Source organism: Canis aureus, chromosome 5 (assembly GCF_053574225.1).
Source record: "Canis aureus isolate CA01 chromosome 5, VMU_Caureus_v.1.0, whole genome shotgun sequence".
Classification (NCBI taxonomy): domain Eukaryota; kingdom Metazoa; phylum Chordata; class Mammalia; order Carnivora; family Canidae; genus Canis; species Canis aureus.
In genome coordinates this window covers 79,764,868-79,792,668 of record NC_135615.1, presented here as the reverse complement: position 1 = coordinate 79,792,668, position 27,801 = coordinate 79,764,868, and the positions used below count along the sequence as shown (strand labels likewise).

General features: G+C 51.9%; 1 protein-coding gene across 3 annotated transcripts in view; it reads right to left on the bottom strand.

The window, feature by feature from the left end:
* Positions 1–27,801, bottom strand: part of TMCO4 (transmembrane and coiled-coil domains 4) — a 91,426-nt gene that overhangs the window by 41,930 nt on the left and 21,695 nt on the right. For all 3 annotated transcript variants that reach the window (XM_077899368.1, XM_077899367.1, XM_077899369.1), the window contains 8 exons: positions 27,357–27,384; positions 16,660–16,792; positions 9,391–9,488; positions 8,980–9,123; positions 8,097–8,216; positions 3,784–3,948; positions 2,766–2,902; positions 337–421 (listed from right to left, as the gene is read on the bottom strand). In XM_077899368.1, the coding sequence (XP_077755494.1) occupies positions 337–421; positions 2,766–2,902; positions 3,784–3,948; positions 8,097–8,216; positions 8,980–9,123; positions 9,391–9,488; positions 16,660–16,792; positions 27,357–27,384 (910 nt within the window). The remainder of the gene's footprint in view (positions 1–336; positions 422–2,765; positions 2,903–3,783; positions 3,949–8,096; positions 8,217–8,979; positions 9,124–9,390; positions 9,489–16,659; positions 16,793–27,356; positions 27,385–27,801) is intronic.

Below are 27,801 nucleotides of genomic sequence, written 5' to 3'. Positions count from 1 at the left end.
AGAGCCTTCAGAGGGAACGTGGCCTTGCCGATACCTCGGTCTCAGACTTCTAATCCGACTCCTTTCCCTCCCACTCAAGGACGCACATGAGAACACCAAGCCAACGTCATTATTAAAGGACCGTCTCACCTCCACTCAAAATTTATGTACAGAAAGAATAAACGCTTTTCCAAATGACTTACCTGTTGTGCTATTCTCAAACTATTTTTGATTTCTAACTACTATCACCAAGAACTGGGAACACATTCACCAGGCTCACGATCCCTGGCCCCAAACCTCCTGCCTGGGGGATGAACCTGGGAAGCGTTTTCACCTGGGACGGTAAGCCAGACTCACCTTTCTCCTGAGCCATCTCTTGCAGACAGAAGTAGATGACCCTGGCTCCCAGGCTGAAGCCAATCAAGGTGACAGGTCTCCGGCCCTGCAGGAGAGAGGACACAGGTGTCTAGGGAGGGGGGTACACAGCCAGTTCTAGCAAAGCATCAGTCCTGGAGGGGATTGCCCTTGCACCCTCCTCTGGGCCTGCCTCCTGCTCAATGACTCATGTATGTACAACCCCCGGTCCCGGAGCTCTGATGCCTTAATCAGGATGGGCAGGGCTCTCATTCATGCAGGAGTGCACCTGCCCTGTAACTGCTTCCTCCCAGGGCCTCCAGGCAGCCTCTGGCTGGGTTAATTCCCTTTCATCTCGAACTATTATCTGACCATCGACTCTTTCTCCCCAGGGGTCAGGACTCATCTGTGAGGCCCTTCTAGAGCCAGGGAGAGGAGGTGGCAGGTTCCGCCGGCTGTGGTGATGGGTAAAGAGGCAGGGACATGTGAGGGATAACTGTGCTGTTTCTAGACAGGAAGGTGGGGATGAAATATTGGCTTTAAATAAGAGAAGGTAGTAAGTTAGACACAGAGAGGAATTTTCTGACTAAAGAACTTATAGGAAAGACAACTCCTAAGAAGAAGAAAGTTACCTGGGGTATCTGGGTGCCAGTTTTACATGGGAGGAGGGGAAAGGAGCAGAGGAGCTCCAAAGGTCCAGTCTGGTCCTGCCAGTCTATTCCTTTTCCTTGTTTTTGTGCCAACATAGGCATGTCTACCCTTCCCTGCTCCCACCCCAACCCCGTTGATGACAATAGGAAATCCCTGATCAGATAATACCCAGTTGTACAGAAATCGTGTGGCTACAATTGCTTGTCATCCCCCAACGCCCACTCCCCCTTGGTCCCTGGTAACAGAATTCCTGAGTTTTGCTGGCGCACAGCTCCCAGGCCAGAGACAGAGTTTCTCCGACTCCCTTGCAGCTAGGGAGGACCAAGGGATGAGAAGTGAAGCAACGGTGTGACTGCCGTGCCCTTCGCTCCACCTTCTCGCCTCTGACTGTCTGGAAGGGGGGCGTAGTGCCAGCAGATCTGTGTCGGACCGCAAGACAGACAAAATGCTGAGGACATGTGATCATGGCTTGGAAGGAGTCCGGGCTCCTGGTGCTGCAAAGCTGCCCATGTGGGAGGCAGAGTAACACTCCCCCGCCCCCCCCAGGGATCGTCCCATCCTAAGCCCGGGGCCCTATGGATGCTACCTCATATGACAAAGAGGGAGGCAGGAGGGTCAGAGTCAGACAGGTGACGTGCTGGCAGAAGCAAGGGACACGGAGAAAGATCTGAAGAGGCCACGCTGCTGGCTCTGAAGATGGAGCTAGGGAGCTACCAGCCAGAGTGTAGATGGCATTTGGCAGCCAGAAAAGGCAGGGAAGTGGATGCTCCCTGCAGGCCCGTAAAGAGCGCAGCCCTGAAGACCCATTTCAGATTTCTGACCGCAGAGCTCTAAGATAATAAATCTGTGTTGTTTTCAGCCAGTCAATCTGTGGTGATTTGTTACAGCATCAAGAGGAGCCCGATGTGGGACTCGATCCTGGGACCCTAGGATCACGACCTGAACTAAAGATGCTCAACCACTGAGCCACCCAGATGCCCCTAAAAGGTTTTATTTTTATTTATTTTTTTATTTTTAAAAATATTTTTATTTATTATTTATGATAGACATAGAGAGAGAGAGAGGCAGAGACACAGGAGGAGGGAGAAGCAGGCTCCATGCCAGGAGCCCGACGTGGGACCTGATCCCGGGACTCCAGGATTGCGCCCTGGGCCAAAGGCAGGCGCTAAACCACTGAGCCACCCAGGGATCCCCAGTTTTTTTTTTTTTTAAAGATTTATTTATTTGAGAGAGAAAGAGAAGAAAGAGAAAGAGAAAGAGAAAGAGAGAGAGAGAGAGATCATGAGGGAGAGGGGCAGCGGGAGAGGGAGAGAGGATCCTTAAGTCGACTCTCTGCTGACCATGGAGCCCAACTTGGGGGGTCGATCCCAGGATGCTGAGATCATGACCTGGGTTAAAATCAAGAGTCGGTTGCTTGATGAACTAAGCCACCCAGGTGCTCCCAAATTTTAGAAGTTTGATGCTCATTTATCTTCCCGAGCATTTTACACGGTATTTGGGCCACTGAAGATCCACTCAGATGGTAGCTCTACACGTGTAGGAAGGAGCACCTGGCCTTGTCCATACCCACAGATATCCCTGTTATTCAGTCCTCACCTAACTACCTGCTAGAAATGCACAATCTAAAATTCTCACTCGTCAATCCTGGGATGCTTCTGTGACTTCAACTAAGGGGCGGTGAAGACCGTCCACCTGCCCAAAGCCACTAGACTACCTCCATGTGGACTTGTCTCTAGGGCTGATGTCTGTGCACAGGTCAACTTGCTCACTTCCCCTCTTACCTGCTGCCGCGAGAGCAGGATATGGGCCAGGTGCTTGCCAACCTCCACTGACCGGTGGAGACACACACCCCAGGGGTTGTCGATGACGTTGGCAACAGTGAGGAGCGAGGCTGGCCAGGTCAGGGCAGCCACGATGCCTGGGGAGACAGGATATCAGCGAGGAAAGCAGTGAGGGGAGTGACGGGCTAGCCAATGGATGCCCAAGTGAATGCATGCAGAGTCTTGAACTTGGAACCTGTTGGCTGTCCAAGTGCTGCCAAACCACTGAAGAGCAATGAAGAAAATCGAAACTCATGTATTTTTGATTCATGGTCTAGATTCCTTCTGTTCAAGCACCTGTCATGATTGGGATTCCAAAGATGGCCTTGATTTGTCACTCCACTCTGTCCTCCCACCCTGTGCTATACTCTGCAATGCCCCAGCCCCTGCCCTGCTGTCCACGCTAGGCTCAGCCATGTGACTTGCTTTGGCCAACAAGATATTAGTAGACATGAGACTTGAAATGACTTTGTGCATCGGGGCTGGCCTCTCGTGCACCTCTATAGCTGGTGTGGGCTAGCCTGCTGATCCCAGTGGGGGGGGGGGGTTGACAGAAAAATGGAGCAGAGCCGAGTTGCCCGAATTGCCCTAGTGGCCCCAGACACTCTGCTGGGCCTTAGGATCTCAGAGAGAGGTTAAGGCTGCACTCCTGTCCATGAAGTGTATAGTCTTTGTGGGGAGGTGACAGGTAAACAACCGATCACATTGTCACACAGCGTATCAGGTAGCTATTGCTGTGTAACAAGCAACCCCAAAACCCAGTAGCTTAAAACAGCAGTCATTTCTCATAATAGCTGAGAAATTGTGAGGCTTCATTTGGCTGGTCGTAGCTGGGCCTGCTCATGTGTCTATGGATCAGCCGACTGTCCACTCTGGCCTTGTCTGGGGCAACTAGGGTGTGTAAAGATATGGCACCAGTGTAGGTTGGGAGCAGTGGGCATGCTGCTGCGGGCGGTGGGGTTGGGGCGGGTGGGCTTACCAGACAACACCGTGTACTTCAGGGCCTCCTGGGCCACCATGTTGGCAAGACCACTGAGGATGGTCTCCAGGGCGTTGCCGAGCTCCATCAGGTACTTGGCTTCCCACGCCAGGCAGTACTGCTCACGGCTGCGGGCCAAGGCCGCCCATGGGGCGCTGAAGGTGCCTAAGGGAGAACACGGGTAGGTGGGGTCTCTCCTATCTGTGACAGAGGGTGCCCCACCCCACCTTCCCAGGCAGGTGGGGACAGGGGACCATGTGCCCTTGTGGAAAGACAGAGGCCCACCCCTGCTGATGAGCGGCAGCAGTTAGCAGAACAGATGAAGCACCCGACGGAGCACAGCGCCACCTCGTGAGTCAGCAGGCTGGGGTTCGAGTCTCAGCTCTGCATTCGTTAGTAGCTGGGCGACCCTGGGCACACCACTATCCACCCTGAGCCTTACTGTGCTTATCTGTGCAGCGGGGAGATGAGTATCTATCTCTCTTTATAGTGGAGTCGTAGGAACGAAGTGTTCGAGCTTCTATGTGTGTGCAGTGCCACTCTCTCCCACCCTGCAGTCATTCTGGCATCAGCTGCTGAGGGTGTACAACAGGAACGTGCACTGCAACAAGCAGCTGGCTCTGGGCGTCAACGGGAAGTCATTCAACAAACTCAGGCTGGGAGGCAGTCTGGAAGTTTGGGGCAGAGGCACCTGAGCCCAGCTCCGCCACCATCTCACTGGGTTGCCCAATGCTCCCAAGTTTCAATTTTCTCACTTAGGGACTGGAAATGGGTGGATGAGGACAGCAGCACCACAGTGACCAACGTCGGGCAGAAGTCGAACCTTGACTTTCTGCCTCCCTCTCTCCCCAGCTCCGCATCCCTTCCCTCGGCTCTGGGGATAATGTCACCTCTCCGGCACGACCCCGAGGCCCTCGGTGAGCTGGCCCCTGCCTTCCTCCCCAACCCATTGCTCCCCAATTTCTCACTTACACTCTGCCCCCCAGAAACACATGCTTCCTCTCAAGGCCTCTGAAATAGGGTGGGTCAGGAGACGTGGGTTCGAATCCTGCCACCGCTTCACAGCTGAGGAAATGGAGCCACCTAGGCCTCAGGCTGGGCCCGGGCAGGGCTGTGCACACATCACACAGTCGCCCCGCTCTGCGAGAAGGACAAGGGGGCACAGCAGGATGCCTAACCTGGCCCCCCATGCATTTTTGCCTGTGGCCCAAGCAACCTTTCCAAAACAGGAGTCTCCTCCCTCCCCTGCCTAAACCATCACTCTCTCTGTTCACTTTTACTTGCCCTGAGCTTCCAGTTCAGTAGCGTCTTCCCCGGGGAAGCCCACGTGGCCCCTCTGGTGGAGCAAATGCACCCCGTCCTTTTCCACTGAGAGTTCTCGTCGCAGCGTGCAATTACACGCATGGTTGTGCACCTGTGTTCAGTGCACATCTCCCACGGTCTGTTTGTCATGGATTAGGAGCCCGAAGCCTGGTGACATGGCACGTAGCAAACACTCACAAAAATATGACCATGAATGAATGTGTGGCATCAGCTTCCCTGAGGCTTCGGGTTCTGGGTGTCAGCTCCCTGCTGCACTCCAAGGCCTTACCCCTAGCTGAGGGTGCCATGCTGATGCCGGGGCCACCCTGGGGCTGTTCCCTGCTCTGCAGGGACCCTGTCACGGCCCGCGACAGCTCAGGATGGAGAGCAGGGGCTGGGGTGGGGGAGAGTACGGATGAGGAGGGCTGTGTCATAAGCAGCTTCGTCAGCCAGGCAGGCCGCCCTCGTGGGCTTTGGTCCCTACACCTGTAGGAGTGGAATGATAACATCTGACTCCTGATCCACGGGGATCACGTGAGAAGCCGAATGCACAGCACTGTGTAAACTCTAAAGCACCGTCTGCGCTGTATCACCCCGTGGCCCAGAGCAGGGGCTGTGGAGCCAGTGAGAACGGTGGTGAGCCCTGCCCTGGTCCCTGGCTAGCCTGGTGACCCTGAGCAGCCCTTACGAGCCTCAGTTTCCTTGTCTATAAAATGGGGGTGACGGTGATGCCCACCTCCCTGGCTTGCAGTGAGGGGCTCAGTGAGCAAGGCATGCGAGATGCTTGGGGTGGAGCCTGGTTGGCTGCAAAGCTGTTGTCATTATTGCATATAATCCTGTTTAATAAAGGGGTGGGCTGCAGAGAGTCCAGCTATCGCCACCACACACAGAAGCAAGCGTGGGATGACCCAAAGGCTTCTCTCCTGGCAGAGACGGGAAGAGATGCCTTATCTCCCTCGTTGGCGTCATCTAGCTTCCCACATTTCTTTTTAAAAATTTTTAAAGATTTTTTATTTATTCATTAATGAGACACACACACACACACACACACACACAGAGAGAGAGAGAGAGAGAGAAGCAGAGACAGAAGCAGGCTCTGTGCAGGGAGCCCGACGTGGGACTTGACCCTGGGTCTCCAGGATCGCGCCCTGGACCAAAGGCAGGTGCCAAACCGCTGAGCCACCCAGGGATCCCCCACATTTCTTTTAAACACCCGCCCTCCCTTCTCCTGGAGAGCACTGCAATGGCTGCTGGAGGAGAATCCTGAACAGGATTCCCTCCCCCTACAATGAATTTGGTCTTTGACTTGGGGCAAACCGAGCGAAGGGGATTAAAACAAAGATAAGGAATTTGCTTTTCACATTGGTCAGAATCGCAAATTCCTTAACTTAGATGCTTGCTCTTGTTCCTGCCTGCAGCGTGCTGTCAGGGAAAGCAGAGAAGGGAGACAGCTATGAACTTTGGGTCAGGAGATGTGGGTTCGAATCCTGCATCTGCCACTCACCTGACCTCACATGCCCCTCCTGGGTTTCCTCTCCTGCCCACTCAGGACAAGAACAGCCCCTGCCTCAGGGTGTGGATGTGCGGATCTCGCGAGGTAATGCCTATCAAGTTCCCATTGTGTGGGCAAAATGTGACTCGGGGTAGGTACGGACTAGGTGCTCCACTAACATTAGAGACGTGCTGCATGTGGCAGGGGCTTGGCGATCACACACTAATCAGACTCTGGCACCTGTTCGTGCCTCCACATGGAGCCTGGACATTTTCTCACTTGCTTGCTTGTGTCATTTAGAAGAGCTGTGGCTTCCACCCTCAGATCCCAGAGATTTGGAAACTCAGAAGGCTGTTAGCTCGTGTCTGGCTGGGATGCTCCAGATTCCCTGACCTGCCCTGCGCTCTGTCTCTCTCTCTCTCTCTCTCTTCGTAATGAACTGTTTGCTAAGCCTCACACGAGGCACTTGCAACAGTGAGCCAGGCAGTGGGGTGGACCATGGTATTAGCCCTTGAGGCCACCCTGGTTAGAATCTCCCCCAAAACACATGTTCAAACGAGAGCAGCAAAGGGAAAGAATGTCAGTGAGAAACCGGGTGCCTGCCATGTGTTGTCTTGTTTAATTTAAACTTTGCCAGTATCTTGAAAGGCAGGGATAATTTGTTCTACTTTACAAAGAAAGCAGCTGAAGCATAGAGAGGTTAAGAAGTTTGCTTGAGGTCACACAGTCAAGACGCACTCTCACCTACTTAAAGTCTTTTTAACTTTACATCCCATGCTTAAAGTCCTTTGTTCTCTCCTACTGGCTCTGAGGATAAATTCAAACTCCTTGCCATACCTCACATGCTCCAGCATGATCCGACCCTGTCATTACTCCTGCCTTCCAGCGCCCCGTTCCAGCCATCCTGTGCTGGACCTTTTGCACCACTGGGCCTTGGTACATGCTGCTCCTTTGCTCAGTTTATACTTTTTGTTCCATCTTTACCCAGTTAGCTCCCAGTTTTTAGCTTAAATGTCCCTTTTTCCAGGAACCTTTCCCTCACTCCCCAGAAACACTCTGTTGATTCCCTTACTGGGCCATCCATAAAACTTCCCTGTAATTACTACTCATCACTGAATTCCTAGGGTCTGGCTCAGTGTGTGGCATGTGGTATGTACAATACTCTATAAATACTGCTCAATGGATGAATTGATAGAAGAATGGATGGATGCGTGGATGGGTGGGTGGGTAGGCGAATGGGTAGATGGGTGGATGGGTGGGTAGGTGGATGTATGATGGATGGGTGAGTGTGTGGACAGACTGGCGGATAGATGAAGGGTGGATGAGTAGACGGGTATGGGATGAAGTCCTCTCAAGTTCTTGAGCCTCAGTTTCTCCCTCTGCAAAACGGGGCTCCCCCCACCCCTCTAGAGACATACACAGGTAAGAGCCTACCAGAGCTTAGCCCACAGCAGCAGTCCCAGCTCAGTCAACACTTCCCCCGTCCCCCACCCTTCTCTGCTCTGCCCCTGGTCCTCACGGTATTTGCCGGACGCCAGCCACCCTGTGATGGCGATGGTGATGTGCAGCTGCCTGCCTTCTGTTAGAGGCAGAAATGTGAACTCTTCAATGGCCCCCACACGCTTCTTCATCTTGTATCCTAAAAACCCAGATACAAAAATGAGGGTGGAGATGGCTGAGGACCCCAGGAACGTTAGTCAGAGTGGCGCTCTGCGCTCATACACACTCACAGTGAGTGCCAACTGTGTGTCCTGCCCCTGGACAAATGTCCCATTTTTTAAGTCATTAAAGGTAGGTGCTGATTACAGCCAAGGGTAAGGGGCTTCCAAAGACCAGCCAGCTCTCTGCCACAGAGCTGGAGCTGGAACTCATTGCTCCATCCTGACTCCGTGGTTCTAGATCTTTTCTTCCCATGAACACCATGGATGTAAACTGACCATGTTTCTCAATGTGGGGAGGGATGGATTCCACCTGGGGAGTTACTGGGGGCTGGGGTGCTGCTGGTACATATGATTTAGGACCCCCACCCCGCCCCCGTGATACTGGTTAACACAGGATGGCCATACGGCATCTGAACATGAAGAAGCCACGTGTTTCCAAGATGGCCAGCCTGGAAATTTCCTGGATGGAGACAAGCAGTTCCAATCAGATCCTTCTCAGAAAGTCTATACAGGTGCAGATGCCCACACCCTGCCCATTTCTGGCTCACGCCAGGCTACTGGGCCAGTTCTGTGGGAAACCTGCTGAGAGTTCCAGCCGTGCTGGGACTCAGCCTAAGAAGAGCCGCGTCCTCCTCTGTCTCCTGGAGAGCCATCTCAGGTGAGAATCTGGGCATGTACCATAAGAGCTTGGCCACCCTGGCTAAAAATCCCCCCTAGGCCACCACTCCCCTGGAACCTTACCTGTCAGGCCAGCTCCAGCTGCACCAAATAGTGAGGTCATGACAGCGATGCCGGCCACCGAGCCCAGAGCCGCTGCCCCAGCACTGCCAATGATTGTTGCGGCGCCAGCAGCCACAAGAGGGGCAGCTAGACCCCCGGTCACGCCTGCAAGGAAAACAGCCCATAGTAGGTAAAGATGGGAAGATGCGGCCTATCGGGTTCTTCCCCCGTTGGCTGCTCACTGCCTTTCACGGATGCTTCTATGAACTCAGATGAACTCACTTCCTGCTGACAGGGCACCTGGTGTGCGCCGGGGGCCACCTCCCAGCTGACCCCTTACACTCTCCTCTCTAGCTTCGTGAGCCTGGCTTCGTCCCTTGCTCTGCACTGCCCTGACCCATGTGCCACCGGCCCGACGTGGGCTGGCCTTACCGATCACTGTCCCTCCTCCGACGGTTGCCAGGCCTATCAGGAGATAGCGCTTCCATTTCCTCCGGTTTTCTTTCTTCTTCCGGGATGCCTCAGCCGTTCTGGGGGGAAAGAGGTTGGTCTTTAGGGCTGGCTGTGCCTGGGACCCCTTGAGACCACCCCGCCTCAGTGAGCCCCCCAAACTAGGATCAATGCTGGGTACGCTGCCATGCAGAGCGAGGTACCAAAGTCACCCTGGGCCCAGCGATGGTTTTAAGAAGCTGTGAAGTTTCTAAAACCCAGCTGGAAAATCCCAGTGTGCAGGATGTGCTACTTACCCCATGGATCCATCCTAACGGGGTTGCAATTTGAATAATAAAAGACAAAAAAATAATAATAGCAAAAGCAGCACAGACAATATCTTTGAACAGATGGACCCAGAACAAGTACCAAATACGATCCCAGACTCCATCGCCCTGCCTTCCCGTTCCCTCCCTGTTCCCCACCGTCTGATCCCATCTCCCTCTGCAAGTGTGGGCCATCGGGGAGACCTTGGCCTTGGAGCAAAAGCTAGAATCGGCCAGACCTGACGTTTAAAAGCTATAAAATTGAGCAGGAAGGAAGCGTTGGGGATAAACTGGGTCAGATGAAGCTGAGGATGGCCACTGTGTGTGCAGAGTGTCACCAAGCCCAGCAGCTCTCGTGTCAGGTGCATGGCCCTCAGGGCTGGGGGGCAATCAGGAGCAGGAGGAGGGATCAAGGGCCGGTCGGTGCAGTCTTCGTGAGTGCGAACTCTGAGCTGAAGTTGGAGTTTGGACAACAACTCCATGTACAGCGTGATAGCAGATGACGGCGATCAAGAGGGAAAATGGTTAATATTTACTGAGGGATTGCGTCTAGCCAGCGCCGTGCTTTGTGCTTCGCATGGTTTCTCTTACCCTGGAAGCGGTTTTGTTCTTGTGTTCGGATCACAGACCAGTTAAGGGACAACAGCAGCCCCCTCCTGAGGGGCTGCGGGCATCGAGGAAGAGAATGTCAGCCAAGCATTTAGCGTAACAGCACACTGCAAGGGACAGATGACCAAAACGGTGGCTGGTGCCACGCTCCTGCACTTCCCCGAGCCTCAGCTTCCTCTTCTGTGAAATGGGATTAATTAACAACTGTCATGTCAGAAGTGGGTTGTAAAGACGAAATGCACTCTTTCTTCATCCACCCATTCAACAGCTGGTCACCAAGAGTGGGCTTCGGGCTGGCACTTCTGGATGTCTGTGCGCAGGACAACACAGCCCTCGACCAACACCCGTTTCCTTGCCATCTCGTTCCTCCCGAATCGCACATTATATCGAGAAGTAGCTCATCCTCGGGTCATCGAAGAGAAGTGGGATTTGAGCTGGGTGTGCAGGAGCTGCTATGCCTTATGGTTCTTTGCCAGTTCACCCCAACAAATTCTTTCCCCACGGCCCATCCGGGGTGCCGAGGATAGCCCTTCACAGCTACTTTGCTAAAGGGAAGCAGACACTGCACATAAACGTCCCCGTGCTGCATACCACAGGTGTGCCAGTTTTCCGTGGCTGAGATTCATGCCATCGGGCATGGGATGAGGCTCAACTGTGTATATCTAAGGGAGTTGGAGGCAGGATGGCGACAGAACGTGGGTCCTGACCTGCCAGGAGCAGACCCTGTGAACTTGGCCTCGGCCCCTTTTGTGTGGTAGAGGAGCACTGCCCACCAGGTGTGCTTATCTCTCCCCTGTACTGGTCCTCCCTACACAAACAGTACACATCCCCGCCCTGTAGAGCAGAAGGGGGGAGGGCATCACACACTTTCACTAATGAAATGCACCGTGTGTGACTTCTGGCACAATCTTTAAGAGTTAGTGCAGGTGGTCTGATGAGTCTCCTGCCCTGCCTCAACCTACCAACATTCCAGACAGAGGTCATTCTGTCACCCTGCGTGGGACCCAGAACCAAGACAGTGAGTGGGTTAAAGTCACCGCCAGTCTGCCAGGGACATGTGTTATGAAGAAGAAATGCACCTTTGGGGGCACCTGGGTGGCTCAGTGGTTGAGCATCTATCTTTGGCTCGGGTCATGATCCCGGGGTCTTGGGATCGAGTCCCGCATCGGGCTCCCAGCAGGGAGCCTGCTTCTCCCTCTGCCTGTGTCTCTGCCTCTCTCTCTCTCTGCCTCATGAATAAATAAATAGAATCTTTTTTTTTTTTTTAAAGAAATGCACCTTTGTTGCAAGCAAGCCATTGAGACTTGGAGGTCATTTGTTACTGCAGCAAAAGTCAGTCTATCCTGATGGTTGAGCTACTAACTGTGACTAAGCACCAATTACTTGACCCGTCTGACTTGCCTCACCCCACCTGTGGGGATAATTATAGCACTTCATCCCGAGGGCACCGTGGGGGTCAATGAGATAATCCATATGCAGCGACTGGCATATTGTAATCAGGTATGTTTGCTGCTATTATCATTCCTTTCATTATTATGATAACATCCGCCTCCATGCAGGCTGGAGATATACTTTGGCCCTTGACTGCTAGCACCATTCCATGCAAACGGGAAGGCTGGCAATTAGCTGCTTTCAGCAGAGTTCAAGGTCTGAGGAAAAGACTCCAGCTGCTGAGGGCGGACGTACAACAGGATCGTGCACTGCATCAAGTGCAGAGCAGCTGGCGCTGAATCAGCAGCATCTCATTTAACGGGCTGGGAAACAGTGTGGAAATTTGGGACAGAGGTATCCTGACGAGCCCAGCTCTGCCACGATCTCGCTGGATCCCCCAAGGCTCCTGAGCCACAATTTTCTCCCATAGGGACTGGAAATGGGGGGGATGAGGACAGCACCACCACAGCGATAGACAGTATGACCCTGACCCTCTGCCTCCCTCTCTCCAGCCTCTGTGCCCCCTCCCTCTGCCTTGAGTGAGAATAGTGTCACCTCTCTGACATGACACTGAGGCCCTGGGTGACCTGGACCCTGCCTCCTTTCCAGCCTCATTGCTCATTATTTCTTCACTGACACTTGGCCCTCCAGAAACACTACACTGCCACCAGGCACACTGCCTAGGACTTCTCGGTCCCTGTGCTCCCGGGGGACCTCGGCTTCAAGGACCTTCTCACCTTCCTCTGGCTGGCTAAACACTAGTCATCATTCAAGACTCACCTCCTCCAGGAAGCCTCCCTGAGCCCCAGGGTTGCCTAACTGCCTGGACTCTGGGGTCCCTAACCCTCTGTACTCAGCATGGAATTCTAGACCAATGGTTTTCAAAGGGTGGGGCCTTGTATATCAGCTGCATCACAAACCCCCAGGGTAGCTGTTAAATTCACAGCTTCCTGGGCCAGAAGCTCTGGGCATGAGGGTGAGGCAGCTGTACCCGTAGCAAGCCCTCCAGGGACCCCCTGTATCTTGTTTGACACTTGCACAGACAGGGCCTTTCTTGCTCTCTACCCTCAGCAGCTTGCCCGGGCGTGGGACCTGGAGGGCGCTCAGAAAACATTTATTGAACTGAACCTAATCATTCCAACAAGGACTGCGTGTGAACACGTTGCTGCGGTATCTATTCTTCCACTCAATGCCCACATCTATAAGACCAGCCGGGCATTTTGGCTAAATAAAATATTTAGCCAGAGAACAGGCCAATCGCCGTCAAGAAGAAAACTTCTGAGATACTACGACCAATCTGAAATGTTGTAAAATTTTGTAAATTTCTGCTTCTAGATTCTTCCTGCGGTGACATCTGCACAACCACGATACTAGATCATCTTCCCTTTGAGCTGAGTTTATGCAGGGGAGGGGGGCGACTCATATCCTAAAGGGAATAAAGTAACTAAACAGGAGCTACAGTCCTTGAAGCTCTTTTACTTAAATGTGTGAGTGCTAGTGTATCAAATCAATTTTGCAAAGATTAGATGGATGCTATATTCTAATCTCTAGTATTCTTATTTAAAGGTTTATAAAAATGTGCTGAATCAAAGAGACTACAATGTTCCCTCCAAAGTTATTTAGCTAAGGACCTCTTTCTCAATGTTTACGCAGACTGATTGCCTTACTTATTTAAGTACTCGAATGTCCCTAATAACTGTTTTGTACGTAAAATGAAGCGATCTGCCAATCATCATTAACTAACACAGCATTTTACTTCTGCAATTAATTCCATTGTCTGGCTGAATTTCAACATCTAAAGCACCACAGGAGATGCTGTCTCGGAGTTACTCTACAATGCGCTCGGAGTTACTCTACAGTGGGAAATTCAGAGCATGACAGTAAATCCAAAGGGAGCCCCGTTCCCATTACTGACTGCCCACAGGTCAGATGCCATGGCAAATCTCTGCCATCATCCAGGCCTGGCCACACTCATGGTCTGGGATGCCAGAAATGACCTTGAGTTGGTGTTCCCTGTCAGCCTTCCAAGGACACCCAAGGCTGGGTGTCAAGGACAGAAGCTGTCCTTGAGCTGTCACTCAAGGACAGAAGCTAGAGCCATGGATACATGGTGAAGAGCAAGACACCCACATCACCATCTGAGGGATCCATGAATAAATATCACCCACTGCCACCTCATCTCCCATGAGAGGGTGTTTCTTACCTTTCTCGCTCAACATCAACACCTTGTTATTATCATTATTTTTAATCACCTCCTCTAGTTGATAGAGGGAGAGCTTATTTCTGGGAGGTCTAGAGACACTTTCCTAGTAAAAGCGCAGAAAGCTCCATTAAGAATTATCCTTACTGGGGCGCTTGGGTGGCTCAGTTGGTTAACCATCTGACTTGATTTTGGCTCAGGTCTTGATCTTGGGGTCATGAGTTCAAGCCCCTCATTGGGCTCCACACGGTGCATGGAGCCTACTTAAAAAAAGAATTATCTTTACTACTTTCTTCAGAATTAAGGAAGGAACCTGGGCATGTCAACCATGCCGCAAGGGATGTACTGGGTGCCATTCAGATAGATATGGTGGTTGAATCTGATGGTGCCACTGGCCAGCGCTGTGACCTCGACCGAGGTACATCATTCCTCTGACCTTGTGTTTCTTCCTCTGCAAAAACACCAGGGGATTGTCTGCGCATCTGATGAGATGGCATCTTGTCCTGCATCTACGGAGAGCTCACTGAAAGCTACACGTTGGCCATGTCATTCTGATGTGATCCGTGTGAACTGCTGGCAGGGCAGTCGCCAACGCTTGCAGGCACCTACTATGTGCTCTGCACTGGTCCAAGCTTCTGATATGTATCCATTCATTGAATCCTCTCAACAGCCCTGTGACGGGGATATTACCATCACCCCCCTGTTGGATGTGAAGTCACCAAACAGGCGGGGGAAGCTCAGATGGCCTCAGGGTTCAGATGGGGACCCAATAACAGAAATGTCGTACATCACACTCTGAACCGGAGCTGCAAAGGATCGCCTCGGGGTGTCGAGTGATAAGCTCACCTTGCAGAAATACAAACCACAGAGCTAAAAGGAACCTGCACAGAATTTGATCCTCTACTTGTATAGGTGAAAAAACCCAGTGCTGTTGCCCAGAGAGGGAAAGTAGTGCGCCCAGGACCATACAGACACTGGGAACTTGGCCTCCCCTGGATCTCAGACTCTTCCAGCAACCCTAGGAAGAACCTGAGAGGTCTCCAAAGACCCTAAAGAAGAATTTAAAAATCACACGTGTGGTATATCTTTCAGAGGCAAGAGACCAAATGTAGCAATGTCAACAATGATGACTTTACTACAGCAAATAATGATATTTTTCAACTAGTTACCCCATGGAAGGCCTGCTCAAAGCACTTCACATGTATGACCTCATTTGAGTTCTCCCAAGGACCCTATAAGGAGGTGCTATAATTGTCCTATTTTGCAGATGAGGAAATGGAAGCCCAAGCCCAGTGTTCCCCCAACACCACACCCTGACAAGCGGCAGAGCCAGGCTGTCCTAGAACTTGTTTCACATCATCCCTGATCTGCCATTATACAGTATGGTCAGAACAAATCCTCTTGACATGTTTTTTCTGATAATAAGATTTCCAAGCTAATAGCTAAGATTTTCTTCCATTTCCAGGCATACAGATACGTGCGTGTGTGTCTGTGCACAGTAATATATCCAGAGAGTCTGGGCCTTGTTTCTGATTATGGCAATTGGCCTGGATCCCGGTGTTTCCTCACTGACAGAGTTCTGGGAATCCAAACAAGTCTGTTTTCAGGTTATTTCAACAGATCAAGTTTCTTCCTTAGTCAAGGAAACACCTCCTTCCTTTGCCCTACAAACCCTGGTGGGAGGGCAGCTCTAGCTCTGAAGCTGGCTTCAAAGCCACATTCCCAGCTGGGTGGAACTTGCACAAACTGGCTTGCTCACAGAGAGCCATCATGGCCAGACAGAAAGGACGCTGGGAGACGTGCCTGGTGCAAGGAGCATGCAATTAGGTTGTGACTGGGATTGACTTATTGCTCTAGTATCAGATCCTGTGTAAGGTATTTATTCATTCCCCCAAGAGCTGAGCTCTGGCCAGGATAATTTCCCTCTATACACACCTGACCATATGTAGCAAGGCTGCTCTGCAGCTGGTAGCTCAGAGGTCCGTGGGGGAAGGGAAGGACTCAAATCTATGGCACACCTGCTGTGTGCCAGCCCTGGGCCAAGCCCTCTACATGACCACATTCGTTTTTCACAGTAACCCTGGGAAGACTCTATCCTTATTCCCATTTTTCAGAAAAGAATATTGTGGTTTAGACAAGAGGGGGCTGGGTGCCTCAGTTGGTTAAGTGTCTGCCTTCAGCTCAGGTCATGATCCCAGGGTCCTGGGATCCAGCCCTGTATTGGGCTCCCTACTCCATGGGAAACCTGCTTCTCTCTCTGTCTCTGCCTCCCCCCTACCCCGTCTCTCATGAATAAATAAATAAAATCTTTAGAGAATGGGGGACCCCTGCCCAAGGTCGACAAGTAGATGGGTGTCAGAGGTAGGATTTTAATCCAGGCCACTCCAGCCCATGGGCGAGGTGTCACAAGAGCCTGAGGTGGAGCATGGTGTTAAAGTCATGGACTGTTAAAGTCACAGACTTTAACACTTTGTATAACTGAGGACTGGGGCCCAGAGGGGAAATGACTTGCTAAGGCCACACAGCAAGTCTGGGCTGCACTGGGACTCCTGGTCCAGTGCTCCTCCCATCTCAGTGCACCACCATCTCTTAATGGGGTGATGGAGGAGGGAGTGATGAGGGGAGCATCAGTTATCTGAACAGTACACTCAAGGGGAAGTCCTTGCTTCCTGGCTAGCAGGAGTGAGGGTCACAGGGCTCCCTTACTCAGATTCTTCCTCTTTGGTTTCCTTCAGGCTCTCAAGGAACGTCTCTTCGAGGAGATCCAGCTCCCCCAAGGGCACTCGGAAGAAGGAGTTTATGTGGCAAATGAGGACTCGGGCCCGCGCATCGTAGCGCCCTCGAAAGAGAGAAACAAGGGCAGAGAATCAGTTTAAGCTTTTAAGCCCAGAACCCCGAACAACAGTATGATGGATAAAGTCCCAGCCCTGGAAACACCCTACATGCATGACCCCGCGGGCAGCGGTCAACTAAACCCCAGGACGGCATCCCGGATGCGCTACCATGCAACGCTGAAAGCCATTGATCAGAAGCAAGGTGGTATTTTTCACCAAATTAGCAAAGATCAATGTTTTTGATCCCAAAGCTGTGAAGGAGGTGATGGAAACAGGTGGGTGCTCAAGGACATCGCTGGTGGGAGGGTGCATTGATTTGAACTGCCTGGAAGGCAATTTGACAATATGGATCAGAATGTGAGGACAGTGTGTACCCCACAAATTATAGAGACACAAAGTAGAGCAGCGACCAAGGGCTGGGGGTGGGGGGAGGAGGAATTAGCATTTAGGAGGACGGAGTTTCAGCTTTGCAGGATGAAATGAGCTCTGGGGGGCACCTGGGAGGCTCAGTCATTTGAGTGTCCTGTCTGACTCAGTTACAGCTCAGGTCATGATCTCAGGGTTGTGAGATCAAGCCCCGCATCCGGGCTCCATGCTCAGTTGGGAGTCTGCTTGAGGATCTCTCTCCTTCTCCCTCTGCCCCTCCCCCTGCTTGTGCTTTTTCTCTCTCTCTCAAATAAATAAATAAATCTTAAAAAAAAAAGAGCTCTGGAGATGGATGGTGGTGCTAGCAGCACAACATGGTGAATGCACTTACCACTACGGAACGGTACACTTAAAAATGCATAAAATGTCACATTTTAGGTTATGAGTATTTTATATATATATAAAAAAAGGAGGCAGGAAAGATGTGCATCCCGCTGGCCCAGGAATTCCATCTCTGAGATGCTAATCTTAAGAAAACAATCCTAAATGTGGAAAATAGTGAGTAAAGGCCTTACTGCTGCATTTCTAACGTGGAAGTGATAGGCATCTGGAGATTTCTAACATCAGGGGATTTGTTAAGCAAACTACAGCACATCCGCCCCATGGAGAATAAGCCCTAAAAAAAAAAAAAAAAAAAAAAAGATTCCTAAGGAAAGTTTGTAAATCTGAAAAAGATGCTTATGTAATGAAACATGTTTTTAAAGGGCTAGATTGACTGGATAATAAGCCATAGGGCCCCAACTAAGGAAGAAAAGCCCACTGAACAGGAAAAAGGGAGAGAAGTATGTCAAACAGGATTTTTTTTTTTTCCTTTTCAACATTATCCATAACAAACTTGGGCTGATGTTATAACTGGAAAAATTAATTGATCAAAACTTAACCAAAGGTGGTCTGTCCAAGCTCTATTTATATGGCACAGAAGCTTGTATGAATGTGTTGTGATCAGGTGAGTGAGGCATGAGGGACCTCAGAACATGATCCTGCTCAGCCACCCAAGCTGGAGGTGGGGAATCTGTCCACCCTCCTCTTTCATCCCACACATCAAAAGTCCCCGAGACCATTAGTTTATCTCAAAATGTCTCCATTGGGTACCTGGGTGGCTCAGCAGTTGAGCATCTGAGTCTGTCTCTACAAGTGCACAGCCAGGTTGGAGGACCACTGCTCTGGGGCCAGAAGTAAGAGGAACAGAGCTGCTGTCCCCCCTGACTCTGCTCTCGGGCTTCCCTCCCTCTGGCTCCCCCTTGCCCTCCTTGGTTCATCCCCCAGCCCAGAAGCATCTCCAGGCCTGGAGATGGGACTCCAGTCAGGGCTCCCGACATTCTGCTTTCTTCTTTCTTTGGTGATAATATAGAGATCTGTCATGATTAGAACCAAATCCAAACCCTACCATGACCTTCAAGGCCCCTGGTCAAAGTCCCTGACCTTGCCTTCTAGAATGTTCCTGCTTTAGGGCTGTAGCACTTGCTCTTTCTACCACCTAAAAGGCTCATTCATCAGATCTTCATGTGAGGCTTCTCCTCCTCGTTCAGGTCTCTGTTCAAAGCCTCCTGCCCAGGGAGGCCTTCCTGAGCACCTGCCCATAGCTCGTTATCACTTTTTCCCTGCCTTTTGTTCCTCACAGAGCTCCACTCTCTGATATATTCGTTTACTTTTGCTTGTTTGTCTCTCCTCCCAAAATACAAACTTTATAAGGGCAATCTTATAAAGGTAGTCACTGCCCTATCTTTAGTTCTCCGAGCAGTGTTTGCCACAAATAATATATGTTCAATGAATAACTTGACAGACCCGAGGTGGGATCCTGTTTTTGTGCCTACCCCTGAGCAAACAGCTCATCCTTGCTCGGGTGGAAAACAGAAATGGTGAGAGTCACCTCACAAAGGCATGAGGAGAGGACTCCTGGTCCACGAGAGGCCCCTAATGAATGTTATGGGATCAGACTCCTCTGCTGGGTGCCCGTGATGTGGGCAGTTATATTATACTAAAGTAGTAGTGGCTAGCCTTCACCACGCACAGCCCTCCAAAGGCCTGAAGCTTGAGGTTTCAAGCTTCTGCAGAGTAAGCCAGTTCCTTCCTAGCACCAGGGCACCCAGAACGAGCCGCAATCTGGTGGCATTTGGCCTGCTGTCCTTGACTGCAACTGTCTACGTGTCGGGGAACAGACATGTCGTGTCTTGGGGTTACTAGGTCAGTTAAAGCTTCACAAAGGAGCTCTCCGCTTTCGTAGACTATTGCACCCAGGTGATAGTGGAGCAGTGGAAAGCAAGCCAGCGTTGGCCACAGTGATTAATTGGTGGCAATTATAATTAGCTGCGAATTCATACTCCACTGGTTAAGGCAGCAGTGATTCAGCTCCTGGAATATAGGTTGCCAGGTGTATAGGTGGGATCACCTCCCAAAGTATACTCAGGCACGGGGTTCTGGAATGTCAGCCTTGTGTAAGGGTCACTGGTGGCCAGGCATCCAGTCCCTGCTGGACTAGGATGCAGCTGAGGCCCTCTGAAGGCAGAGGGTAGGTGGTGAGGGATGGGCATGAGCCCCAGGCGACCCCGACACTGGGCTTTCCTGGTCCTGGCTCTACTGCCAACCTGCCAGGTGGCCAGCTCACTCCTCCAGGGCCTGACTATCCTGCTGTGGAGCTCAGGTCAAAAGCCTGGGCACTGTTCCTGGTTTTTCTTGTTGCCCTATCCTGACATCCAATCCATCCACCAATGAATGCTGTCAGTTGCACCTCTATTTTTTATTTTTTAAAAGATTTTATTTATTAATGAGAGACAGAGCGAGAGAGGCAGAGACATAGATAGAGGGAGAAGCAGGCTCCACGCAGGAAGCCCGATACGGGACTCGATCCTGGGACTAAGGGATCACGCCCCGAGCCAAAGACAGATGCTCAACCACTAAACCACTCAGGCGTCCCTGCTGCACCTTTAAAATATATCCTGAGTCCGACCCCGGCTCTCCACTACCACTGCCTGCCGTGGCCACTGTGACCACCTTCCCTCTTCAACTACCAGCTGCCACCCTTACCAGCACTCTGACCACACCGTCCCCAACCCTGTTCCTACCACTGGTGCATCTGTGGATAGCTCTATTGTCTGGCTCTCCCCACCAGACTGTCAGTCCTATGAGGGCAGCAACTTTGCCTCTGTTCCTTATTGTCTCCCAGGGCCCAGGATGATGGCCAGCAATTAGTGAGAGGTATTGGCTCACTGGAGCTCTCCGATGTGCCCACCCTCTTCCGCCTCCCACCTCCAGCCAAGACTTATTCTCTCTTTCCAGTACCCTCTGAGCCCTGCAGCCCCAGGGAACAAGGCGGACAGTGGGTTTGCTGGGTAAGGCCTCGCTCCTCCTCTGGGTAGGGTCATCTCTTACAGCAATGAGTTACTCTCAAATGTCAAAGTCTTGACAACGCCTTGAATACTCTCTTGGATCTGCTCATCACTCCGTTTCTTCCTCAAATGTCACCTTCTCTGAGAAGTCCTTCCTGACTCCACATCACTGCTTTCTATTCCTTTATCAGGAGGTATTTCCTTATCACCATTTAAAACCTATTTTTAGGGACACCTGGGTGGCTCAGCAGTTGAGCATCTGCCTTCGGCCCAGGGCCTAATCCTGGAGTCCCGGGATCGAGTCCTGCATCGGGCTCCCTGCATGAGGCCTGCTTCTCCCTCTGCCTGTGTCTCTGCCTCTCTCTCTGTCTCTCAAATAAATAAATAAATAAAATCTAAAAAAAAACCACAAAACCTGATTTTTAGATTGGCCCACTTGTTTGACTCCCTCTCTAGAATTTAAGCTCCAAATTCACTATACATCCCTAGCAGCCAGGCCTGTGCCTAAAACAAAGCAGATACGTAATAATCTTGGTAAGAATAAAGAATGGAATATTTGTAGGAATGAACGAATGAACTGATCTGTGTTGGGAGAGGTCCAAAATAGGGGAGGATAATTATGCTGCATAAGATTTGTATCCCCTTCCAGCAGAAACACCCCATGATTAATACTCATGTTAACAGTGGAAGCTGCATTTATGCACCGCTCCCTCCAAACCAGATCTGGTGCTACCCTCCATATGAATTGAGTCCCTAAACGTCACAGCCACCCCAGCAGGCAGCTGCTGTAGTATCTCTGTTTAATTAAAGAGGACACAGAGACAGCTGGGTCACTTGCCCTGGGCCACCCAGCTGGTCTGGCTGTAGAGGCTGTGCCCTTGGCACCGCCCAGGACACGGGAACCGGGGCTGAGGCAGCAAAACGCTATCTTTACACACCTCCCAAGCCCATATATTGCTTTTGGCTTCCACTCTTTCCTCCTGGCCTCCCCTTGAATCTGGGCTGGGCCTTCATCTTCCCCAGCCCACCCAGTAGTGGGCAGTAGGCAGGCAAGGTCGCCTCGGCTGCTCCTGAGGACTGCTCAGGTCCCAGCCCAGTGCCTGGGATGGCACTTCTGGAAACCCACCTGAAGGACCAAGGCCAGAGAAGCTGGTCTCCTGAGGTCCCTTCCAGCTCAGAGATCTAAGGGTCAGCTTCGGGGTGCCTGTCCTCACCCCCTCCAACCTCAGGGGGAGGGTATCTTCAAAAGTCCAAGGTCACTAGGACTTGAAACAGCCCCAAAGCAGCCTCTGCAAGATCTTTCACCAACCTCAGGAGACCAGAGTCTGCAAGTCACTGAGCACCTGAGCCCAGATGATGTGACGTTGGGTAGAGACCCACAACGGCAGGTCACAGGGGAGCTCACCAAAATTCAGATTCCTCGGCCCCGCCTGAGGTCTGGCATGGGGCTTGGGAATCTGTACTTTTAACAGTTGGCCACCTGATTCTGAAGCAGGTGGTCCCCACACTAAGAAACATAGCAGTGGGCAAACGGGTTGGCGCTTCCTGGTCTGATAAGGTCCGGGTGCCCTCAGGCCCAGAGGCAGGGGCACGATGGAGATGGCCCCCGTGCTGCCCCTGCAGGAAGGAACCCCGCCATGCTACTAAGTGCCGGGCATCACCCGAGGAGCTGGCATGTGTCATTGCTCACCCTCCCAATGGTCTTAGGAGCTTGGTATGACGATGCTCAGCTTTTCACAAGAGGGAAGAACAGGTGCAGAGGAACTTTGTAAAACAGTCACTCAGCTGAGAGAGTGGTGGAGCTCAGATAACAAGCCAGGATTATCTGATGCCAACGTTTCCATCCATTCCACTGTGGCTGTCCTTTAAAGGCAAATCTACTCTCGAGTGAGTTGGAGGTTCCTGGACAATCCCATGGTCTGCAGCCAATCCTCTTTCTGGCTTCAGGGGTTATGTGGTGTACACACACCTCCAGGTATAGCCTAGGCCATGGTCTGTAAACACATATAAAGGCGAGGACAGGTTCTTTGGAAAATCTAGGTGGTTGTGGTGGTGATGATGGGGTGTGTGTGGGGGGGACCCAGGGATCTCAGCTGTGCCACCAGGGGGCAGGAGTGTGCCAGCCCTGCACAACTGCTGAGCAGCCCGGGGTGGGGGGCACCCCCAGACACACAACCACATACTGTGCAAGCCCCTGCTGCCTAACTCGTCCCTCTGGCCTAGGAAGAGCAAGGGGCGTGTCCGAAGTCACCCAGTATGCCCAGGACAGAGTGGGGGCCAGAACCCACACTTCTGGGCTCTTTCCTCCACCAGCATCTCTCAATAGAGAAACTACTGCACCCTGACCTTCACTGTCCAGTGCTGTCCTACTCATCAAAGGACGCGCTGCCCTAAACACTAGCTGCCATCAGGTGACAGTGTGTGTAATTTCATCATGCCCAAACACCAGTATCTCAAACGTTTCTGATTCACCGGGGAGGTAGGGTTTGCAATTCACTGATAAAGCCCAGGTCACAAAGTAGAGTCAAGCTTGCTTTAAGACCGCTGTCGCCTGTGGGAGGCACTTCCTTTGGCTTCAGGGTGCAGAGGGCAAACCCTGTAATTCAGGTGAAGTTGCCCGGGCATCAATGCAGAGCTCCCAGTGACATTCGCTTTGCCCTAAATGGGGTTTTGAAACACTCTGAAAGGTAACCCTGGGCTATTTAACCTCCTGAGCCTGACTTCCTCCCCGATCAGCGGGGATAATGTTAGCTTCCTTCACAGTTGACCTGAAGATTATATACTATGCAGCAATCCACAATCTACATGCAGGACTTAGAACAACTAGGATAACTTACAAAGATCCCCAACTACAAATAAACCGGCCCCACGAGACCTGGACAAATGCTGGGTTCTAGCGTGGTGGTTCTCAGCCAGGGACAGTTTGGTCTCCAGATGACATCTGGCAATTATGGAGACATTTCTGGTTGTCACAGCTCAGGAAGTGCTACTGGCAGCTAGGGAGTGGAGGTCGGGATACCACTAAACATCCTACAGGGCCCAGATGGCTTCACAACGAAGAATGATCCAGTCCCAAACACCACAGTGCTGAGCTTGACGACTCTTGATTTAGAGTTATCAGCTTAAATTCAGCTTAACTGTCAGCATGAAAAATAATTATTTTTTCACTTGTGTGGGAAAAGAGCTTGGTGGGTTGTGACTGGGTGAAGAGACCGCGGCTACCACACACAGAAGTCCACCCAGCTGCCAAGATGGCACTGTCTGGTGACTAAGATCCCAATAGTGTCGGTAAAGGTCAACCTTCCAGGAAGTTCTGAGAAACCCAGCCTTTCTTATTGATTTCTTGGGCTGATTCCATGACTAATCACCCCACCTCATACTCAGAATCCCAGCGGCACGTAAGGTTTCTATCTTCCTGATCTCTGTAGAAGATGGTTTAACCCTCAAGTTCAGACAAACCACCCTGCTAGTACCTAAGCTCAATCTCTAAAGAAAGGTCGTCCTTCCTTCCTTCCATCCACCCTTCTGTCTATCCATCCATCCTTCCATCTATCCATCCAGTAAGCAATCACTAAATGCCCACCAAGTGTCTAGCAGTGCAGATGTTGGGATGGCATGGTGAACAAGCCAGACCAGGGCCCTGCCCTCATGGAGCTTATGGGGGAACCACCTGAACAAATGGCCAACTTTGACACCAACCTTCTCCTTATAAGATCCTTAAGCATGCTCTTAGAACCAAAGACTATTTTTTTTGTTTTTTGTTTTTAAGGAGCATCTGTCTGTTGCCCCTTATTTGTATTTGATGCTGCATTCACAGAGGTTAAATGACTTGCTCAAGGTCACACAACGAGAGTCTCAGAGACAGGAGGAGTATTCAGGTTTCCCGACTCCCAGGGCTTTGCCATTTTACTTCTAACCACCACCACGCATGAGCAGCACTCACGGCCGGCTCTGTTTGGAGCGCTCTGCTTGGGATATCTCATTTAATCTCCACTCCCGCCCTCTAAGGTAAAGACGACTGGTATTCCCATTTAATGCCTGAGAAACTGAGGCACAGAGCCATTCAGTAACTTGCTGAAGTGGAGCTTGAATTTTAACACCCAGGCAGGCTGACTCCCCAAACGCCCCCACTTCTTGGTCCCTGGTTCTTCATTAATATGAAGCATTGGGCACGACAACTACTGGCCAGCCAGCCCCACCTCCAGGCCTCATTTTCCTACCTGTGTGCTGAGAGGGTGGTCTAGATGGTTTGAAGATCCACCCATCTCTGACCCCTGTAGACCTCTGGAGCCCTCGCACCTGACCATGTGGGGTCCCTGTGTGGTGGCAAAGCCACAGGTGCCTGGGGAGGCTAACCAGATAATCCAAAGGCACCTCCTGAGGTCACTGGGGAGGGTGCATCTTAGATACAAGGTATTAGTATATTCTGTGGGGATGTGTCTGTATATCCCAACCCTGTGGGTAAAATCCACTAAGGTTTTGGGTATTAGTACTTGTTTCAGAAGGTCCAGCTCTGCCCCTTACCAGCTTCGGCCAGTTGACCGTGCTGAACACAGCTTCATGAGCAAGCATGCATGAGGATACACGTGACCCGCTGTGTAGGCTGGAGGAGGTCCCAGCGCCCTTCTCATAGGGTCCCCAAACCACCACTCTGCATGAAGGGGTCACCCAAGACAAACACCAGGGTGCACCAGCCGCACCCTAACACCCTAGTCAGTGGCATCGGGCAACCAGAATTCCAGAGCTGAGACGCTGCTCCCGGCTCCTTTCCTGAATTTCCTCCATCTGGTCGGTTGGCGATTCTGCGATCTCTTCGGTCAGAACCACTCCTGGGTCAGCCCCTCACCCCCAGGGTCTCTGCTGCCCTCGGTGATGCTGTGTTTCCTCACACCTGGCTGAAGGAGATGCCTCCTAAAATCTGCCCAGGTGAGACGCATCCTGCTCCCTTCCCAGCTCGGCTGCCCGCGCCCGCCAAGGTGGCCCAAAGCCCTGCCCCGGGGACCTTCCCCTGTGTGCACTTTCCTGCCTATGCTCCTGCACACACTCTTCCTGTTCTTTTTCCTCCTCCCGCCCCTCTGCTCCCCCATGAGCCGGGGTTCCAAGGCAGGCTTGGTACAGTTGCACCCTATGTAATTTTTCATAAAGGTGTAACTTTTTCCCAAGCGACGGTTTGGAGGCTGTTGGGGTTTCGCTTGCCATTCTGCGCTCCCCCTCCCTGCTCGCCATCAGAAGAAACATTGGAGGTCTTTGTGCCAAAACCTCTTGCCAGCTCAGGGAATGGAAGAAGCCACACGCACAATCACAGGGGAGCCCAGCAGGGAGGAGGTGGGGAGAAACTGAGGCAGAGCCACAGGCTCAGGGAGGTGCTTGTGGGCAGCTCTGTAGTGGTTTGATGCAGAACACTCTGGGGTGCTGCAACGGGTTGCATGGTGACCCCCCAAAAAAGACACATCCAAGTCCTAGAAGCTGTAAGGTGACCTTATTTGGAAAAAGGGTTTTTGCAGATAGAAATAAATGAAAGAGGTCCTTACAGGAGGCCCAGAGAGGAGAGGACAGGGAGGAGCAGGCCTCGGGAGGACGAAGGCAGACACTGGAGAGACGCAGCCCCAGGCTGGGGAATGCTTGGAGTTAGCAGAAGCCACAAGAGGCAAGAAGGGTTCTCCCTACAGCCTTCAGAGGGAGTGAGACCCTGCTGACATCTGCTTTCAGGGCCTCTTGAGCTGTGAGGGAATACATTTCTGCAGCTTCAAGCTTCCCAGCATCTGGTAATTTTTTACAACAGCCCTAGGCAAGAATGTAGGTGGAATCCTGCACTGCCACGGACTGCGCAGCCTTGGGAAACCACTTAGCCTCTCTGAGCCAACTTCTTCATCCACAAAGTGGGGCAGTAACATCTATCTCATTAATTCATTCATTAGAGATCTACTGAGTATGTACTATGCTCCAGGTGCTGTGTTAGGGACCAGGAATATGGCCGGGGGCGGGGTGGGGTGGTGGTGGTGAAGAAAATCAGATAGGGCTCTGTCTGCCTGGAGCTATGGTCTGGAGGGGAAGCCTGCAAAGAAATGCCTTAACTATTCAACCACAAGCATGGCCACGTGGTCCTGGGAGGAGCATCCCAGACGGGAGGCCAGAGAAGTGATACCTGAGCCAAGGGATGAAGGCAAGGTAGGGAGTCACTGGGCAAGAGGAACAGGACCCTCTGTGGCCAGGGGAAGGGCATGTGCAAAGTCCATGGTGCAGGAAGCACGGGCACTCGGGGAGGCCCATGGTGGAGAGTGGGCAGGGGAGTGCAGAGAGGAGAGGTGGGGGTGGGGCCAGGGCCAGCCCCTCTCCTGAGTACAGGATGGAGCCGGGAGGCAGCACGGTCCCATGTGCCTCGGAAAGCTCAGAGTTGCCGTGCTCTGTGAACAGCCTGCCAGCTAGTGTGGAGACAGGAAGACCAGTGAGGACACCCCTGCCATCATCCAGGATGGCGGGGGGATGGTGGCTCAGACCAGGCTGGTGGGTGGAGCCAGGCTCAAGAGCCCCTTAGGAGGTAAAACCATGGGGCCTTATGAGGAGAAAGGAAATAACCACAGCATTTGGCACCAATGAGGTGCTCACTGGCTCCCCAAGGACACAGGGTTCCTTTCCTTTCATGCACCAGAATGCAGGTGGAATCCCGCACTACATGGGGCCATGGGGGACAGGCCCACAGGTGGCAACACCCATTTCTGGCTTTACTGGCCAAGTGGGAAGATGAGCACCCGAAAGTTACAGAACTTTAAAAAAAAAAAAAAAAGGTTTACAGAACTTAGAAAGAAAATCAGCTCACCATCCTTGAGTGAGAAGCTCAGAAGGTCCTGGGGAGAGAAAAGTAACAGGAATTAGCAATATGTTGATGGGTAATTAGCCTGCTCATTTGACCAATATTTACTGACTTTCACTAAGTCAGAGAACAAGATAGACCAAGTATCCCTGCCCTGTGTTCTAGTGCTGAGCCAGACACACAGGGAGGCCAATAAATGCACAGATGTGTGAGAACCCCAAGGAGTGAAATCTGCTCATTTGACAATAGCCATGTCACAAGCTGCCTGCTTTGACTGCACACAGAGCAGGTTAGTGACCTGCTAACAGGTTAGCACAGCTGCTGCTTCCAAAGAGAGGCACCCCTGGGGATCCCTGGGTGGCTCAGCGGTTAAGCGCCTGCCTTCGGCCCAGGGCGTGATCCTGGAGACCCGGGATCGAATCCCACTCGGGCTCCCTGCATGGAGCCTGCT